Below are 6,000 nucleotides of genomic sequence, written 5' to 3' on the forward strand. Positions count from 1 at the left end.
TATCGCCATCGATCCACATCCGTACCGCCCTAACAGATTTGTTTGAAAAAAGTGACAACTGAACAACTGAAAGAACGGCAGGCAGGAGCGACAATAAACAAAATGTCCCGTGTGTTTTCTTTAGTCATGTTTCCCCTTTTTTTTTTTCCTTTTTTTTTTTACTGTGCCCAAGTACATCACATGAACATCATTTTCCTACAACGTAATTTCATGTTAAATTTGATTTAGAATATTTGCCTTTTTCAAAGGCCTATTTTAGCTTGGGTCTAATTTCAGTGACGCCAGAGGAATATTTTGAAAAATACAGTCGGCCTATATGCTTCTCATTTCACAAGAGGTAGAGGTATTGGAGTGTATGTTTCTATGTAGGAATGATTACAGTGTTAAATCGCCACAATTTAGACATAACAAACACAATGGTTCATTTAAAAGGATTTTCATTATTTTATTTTCGAAATAAAAGCAATATAGGCCTACGTTTTTTTTTTTTTTTTCGATCGTCTATAGTTAAGGGTGCATTTATTATCCAATTTTGATTTCTTATTTGTTTACAGGCCTATTTATTTGTTTATTTTTGCATATATCCACTCATTCGTTAATTATGCATAGGCCTAATAACGTTTACCTGTTCAATCTCAACCGTCCAGAATTCTATCATGACGCGTGTCCCCTGTGATTTATTTATTTGGTCAAGTTATTTCAGCTGGACTGTAAACCGCATATCAATGATGTCGGCTAGGCTAGCTGTAACAGGGAATGTTGTCGGGTCCGTGGACCGCACATGGAGGTGTCAGCCAGGACCAGGACAGCCTGATTACATGCAGCAGTGTTGAGTGCAGGTGGAATAAGTTTGAGTCAAGTGTCACGTTTGATTTGACTAAGCTATTCAAGCTGGGACAAGGCCATTTTCCCCGCTGAAACTATGCAGCGAAAGGGCACCAGTTATATTCTCTGCGTAGAAGCTGTTGTATTAAATAATTAGTAGGATATAGGCCAATGACCAACAGCTACTGCAATGGTGGTTATTGCCTAAAGACCAATTGACTATTGATTGACTATTGATGAGCCTATAAACCTATATTTATTTAGGCCTACTTTACATAAGGTGATTAATTGGAGAGAGAAAAAACATTCCGCATTTACGAATCAAATTGCATTACAACCACATCTTTGACATAATCCTATGATTTAACGTTAGCATTTTCAATCCGTGATATTTATTGAAGTAATTGTTCTATTACACCCGCTGATTCTGCACAACGAACTGCGAACAAAAGCCTCGCGCCCTGCTCCACATTTTGCCTAGCTGGTTAACGCGACAAGGTGACGTTTTGTGCTCGAGCTGTGGGTCACGCCGAGATTTATATCAATAATTCATTGAGCCGCGCGCGCTGCAGCTTCTGTTCTTCTTTTCAATTCCCTGGCTGCTGCCTCGCGCCGAGCCGATCACATAATACCTTCCCCCAAAGCCCTGAGCTGCCTGGCCGCAGAGTTACCGCTTTCTGGAAACTAATGATGCTGCTGCGGGGAAGAAGGGAAGTCTGCAACGCCTTTTCCCCCCTATCATTTAAAAAATAATAATAATAATGTAGGCTACCAATGATATAGGCTATATTTGGTGATGTTTTCATGCTGTCAATTTTGTTTACAATCGTTCCATAACTAATGTGAATATTAAAAAAAGGCCTTTCAACGTTCGCTGCATGAAGTCATGGCATTTAACTGATCATAGAAGGAAAAATATGTTACAGATTATGATATGGAGCAAGCCAATATCTTTCCATCCGTACAATATTAGTCATTGCATTAAAGCCTCCTCAAATGTTATTATTACCCCTCTGATCAATACATTACGTAGGCCTATTTTATATATAAATGACATCTGATGGTGTAGTTGTTTTGGTGTTACAGTACAGCGAGCGTGCCCTTTTAGAAAATGCGCAGAATTTGAAATATTGATCCACTACGGGTCTGTCTTCCTTTCCAAACCTCATCTCAATCAGGCAATATCCCCTTCGATTTAGACAAAACAGTCGACTTTCCACACTATACTTAATGACCATACATGTACACCCTACACGCCTGTAATAGTTTACATTCAGGATAGCCCATATCGAGTTATATTCATCTGTGAAAAATAAATTGCCTTTACTAATAGGCAATGTTTGTTTGCTTAACATGACTAGTTTATTAATATTTTTTTGGGACGATCGTGATAACAGTGAACTAAAAGAAAACGAGAAACCTCATTAAATACAATCCACAATCAATTCTGAAAGGGAACCAACTGTAGAGAGGGTACATTTATTTCGCTTTGACGGAACAAAAGAAAGCCGGTCTAGTCGTTCTACGTGTTCTCGCTAGAGGGGGCTCCAGCCTTACTATAGGGCGACCATGCATGTATTTACCCGCTTTTCAACGCATCCCAGGCTTTGATTGGAAAAATCTCATCACAATCAACAGCATTCTCTGTCTGTCTCTGTCTCTGTCTCTGTCTCTGTCTCTCGCCTCAATGAGGGAACACGCACAGAAAAAGTCCAAGCAATGCATTTGCACAATATTCCTTAGGCTGCATTAATAACCTGCCTACTCCAGGTGTAAATATGTCTATTCAATAAAACATAAATATAATATATATATATATATATATATATATATATATATATATATATATATATATATATATATATATATATATATATATATATATATAAAGAATTGATAGGCCTCCCCATAACAACAAACGGCAAAATTGTCTATAATTATTACATTTTTCAGGGGATTTTTTTTTATTAGGGGCTAGTGCTGTTTTCAATGCAGCACATTTTTAAAAGCTGGGGGTCCTATCTATCTGCTTATAATAATCTCATATAAACATTAAAATATAGCCACACATGACATTTCATCAGAAGAACTTGCTCGTCACTAAAAGGGTAGGGTTATACCCTAGAATAGCCATAACATAAATAGCCTATTATTAAATGGATAATATTCGAGAGAGAAATCCTTTGACCTTGTCATTGATATCGATTTGATTTGATTTTGATTTGATTTGATTTTTGGTCAATTGTTATTATGGATCAATAATAACAATATTACTACTGTAATTTGAAATAAATGTCATTCATCTAGTCTACTCTGCAGCGAGAGGTATAGATAGATATATAGATAGATATATAGATATATATATAGACAGATAGATAGATAGATAGATAGATAGATAGATAGATAGATAGATAGATAGATAGATAGATAGATAGATAGATAGATAGATAGATAGATAGATAGATAGATAGATAGATAGATAGATAGATAGATAGATTCTGAACTGTGTTTTAGTGCAGGGCTATTGCCTGACTACGAGCAGAGGAAGGCAGGCAGACAGGCAGCAAACAGCAGCAGACGGATCGGTTTTTATTGAGGATACCTTGTCTTACCTGCAAGCCGTAGGGCCGACATCCTCTGAAACTCGGGTTCCTGCAGCCACTTCCACATCCTTCGAAAGGTCTCCCTTCCAGATTTAAGTTTACTCCAAGGTTTGGGGTTCCTTAAGAGGTCTGAAAGGGTGCCTTGCGAGCGACACAGCACCCTCTGGGCGAATATAGCCTGGGGGATGCTATACCGCTTCAGTTCGGCTGTGATCCTTTGTGCCACTTCTTTGGTGTTGATCTCTTCAAGCTGCCCCGAGTTGTTACCTTGTTGTCCCGAGGAGGAGGGCGGTCTGTCCCGGTTGGAAGCCAACACAGGCCCGTGGGATTGAGAGTGGCCCGGGTGCCCGCTGTGGTGCATCCCGTTCAAATGCGGCATCATACCTGCCGTGGGTCCACCGAGGCCTCGTGAGAGGTGTTGATCTCCCCTGGCTAGCATGGCAGTGTGGGCATCGAAGTTGGAGCTTAGCATCTTGTCGTGCCCATGTGTGCCATAGTTGTGGAGGCTTTGCTGGGTATTATGAATGGAGCCCAAGCCATTGCCTAGAGGGCTGCTGGCCAGGGGGGATAAACTCTGACCCATCCCGGTCATGTCCTTATGATATGGACTGTAGATGTTGTTCATTGCTGGTAAACCCCTCTCGTCCCGCATCAGCGTGAAACTCCCGCTTACGTTCCCAGAGAGACGCTGGTGGTGGTGGTGGTGGTGGTGGTGATGCGGATGGTGGAATTTGTCCGAAACGGTTGAAATGGGGGGTAAGGGTTGAAGTGGAGTTAACGTGGTGTATGTGCCGTTCATGCCCATCCCGGGTGGGGACGTATCACACGGCATGCTCATAGCGTGATGGAGCGGGTGCGACAATTCTTGTCGATAGTCTCCGGATCCGTCCAGAATCGTTGCCATGCTGGACACCATGGAGGACCGCGACGATGCCGCTGCCAGATCCTGATGTAACCGCAAAGAAGCCCCCGCGTTCCGATTGTGATGGGGGCTGTGGCTGTTCATCAAGTCCTGGTCATGGCTCAGTCCGCCATGCAGATTGCCAATGCTGTCCATTGTCATCTCTGGGTTCATGCCGTAAGCTTCCAGATCCTTGGCCAGGCATCGATAGGCGTTATAGGCAGTCTTCATTCAGCCCTCATTCAGTCCATTGATCTATTTAATGGTTTGTGCCGCGATGGGTATTTCCTTCGGTTTGTTTTCTCTAAGGCCTCTCGGGGTTTTTTAATGTTAAAAAATTACCGATCTCTATCAGACGGGCCAGTGCTGAGTCTTCCTAAATCCATGTCCGAGCCTCTCCTCCTCCTACGTATTATGTTTAGGCCGGTGGAGCTGTCCAGGATGGGCTTGCTGAACGGACAGCCTAACTCGCTGGCGGGGGAGGGGACTCCCAGTTACGGACGGCTGATATGACCACCCACAGTCGCTCCTTGGTTCAAACAAAGGCATTTCATTGGCTGCCTCTCCCATATTCATGTTTACGGATAGAGCACCAGTCAGAAATAAGGGTTGGTAGAGATTTATACGCATCTCTGGAGTCTAATGTCAGAAAGTCTGAATATCTTCTCAACTTCCTCTGCTGGAATAGTTTCACAAGACACCATTTTCAGTTTCACTCATGAACAGTGAGAGACTTTATTGATAACATGGGCTAAATAGGCATATGGTCAACATTGGGCCATACGTATTTGAAACATAATTTAGAATTGGCTACTGACCAGTGGTTGCAGAATTAGATTAATACATTGAACTATTATTATTCAATGATCTGGATATTCATGTATAATAGTAAGTCTGTGGGCGCTTATAATTGTCCTTTTTCATGTGATATGTGTTATTTTGCATATCCAAACGCCCCCTTGGAGTGGGGTCATGGCCAGCCATTATAAACCCAATTAGCGTTAAGTGCCTTGTCAGCTCGGGGATTCGAACTAGCAACATCTTGGTTACTGGCCCAACACGCTAAACACTAGGCTACATGCCACCACAGGTTGGTGTATGGTGTTTCATGTTTTAATGTCAGGTGCGCAAAGAACTGCCTTTCTTGCGAGCTCTAAACCCAACAATGTATTAGTCAATATCAATGTAGTACAAAAATAACATAAGGACAAGTTAGGTCAGGCCTATATAAATAAACAAAATAAGTAATCTTTGTAGAGCTATAGTCATCATCATGTCCACATTCCTCCTGCTTTGCCAATTTTACTAAATATACGAGTGAGCAATACAACATAGTGACTGTAATTGTCATGTTATGACTTAACAAGAGTAACGTGCTCAAACAAAGTGCAGGTAGCCTTCTGTTCACATTTCACTAAGTGTCAATCACTGAAAACTAGACCAAATGATCTTAGGCAGTCTGGTCTCTCTCTCTCTCTCTCTCTCTCTCTCTCTCTCTCTCTTTCTCTCTCTCACACACACAAACAGAGAAGTAGATCTGAGTCAGAAATATAACAATTATGATATTTTTCAGGATATATGAGTTGTGTTATTCATACATGAGAATATGAGTTCATCCCTTATGATAAATGATCTCTCTCCCGCTTTCCTTGTGCTCTCTTCTCCATCATA

At 41.4% G+C, this 6,000-nt stretch overlaps 1 protein-coding gene across 4 annotated transcripts in view; it reads right to left on the reverse strand.

The window, feature by feature from the left end:
- The window catches only part of LOC311136490 (one cut domain family member 2-like), a 50,159-nt gene extending 45,436 nt beyond the window's left edge, over window positions 1-4,723 (reverse strand). For 2 of the 4 annotated variants that reach the window (XR_014613868.1, XM_084170635.1), the window contains exon 1: window positions 3,428-4,723. Coding sequence is in view for 3 of the 4 variants with exons in the window: in XM_084170635.1 (XP_084026761.1) it covers window positions 3,428-4,560 (1,133 nt within the window). In the remaining variant the exon portion in view is untranslated. The remainder of the gene's footprint in view (window positions 1-3,427) is intronic. The other 2 variants (XM_084170634.1, XM_084170633.1) reach the window with 1 other exon arrangement.
- Between the last annotated feature and the right edge of the window lie 1,277 nt (window positions 4,724-6,000).

The sequence above is a fragment of the Coregonus lavaretus genome (genome assembly GCF_964263955.1).
Source record: "Coregonus lavaretus genome assembly, chromosome: 10".
In the NCBI taxonomy this organism is placed as follows: domain Eukaryota; kingdom Metazoa; phylum Chordata; class Actinopteri; order Salmoniformes; family Salmonidae; genus Coregonus; species Coregonus lavaretus.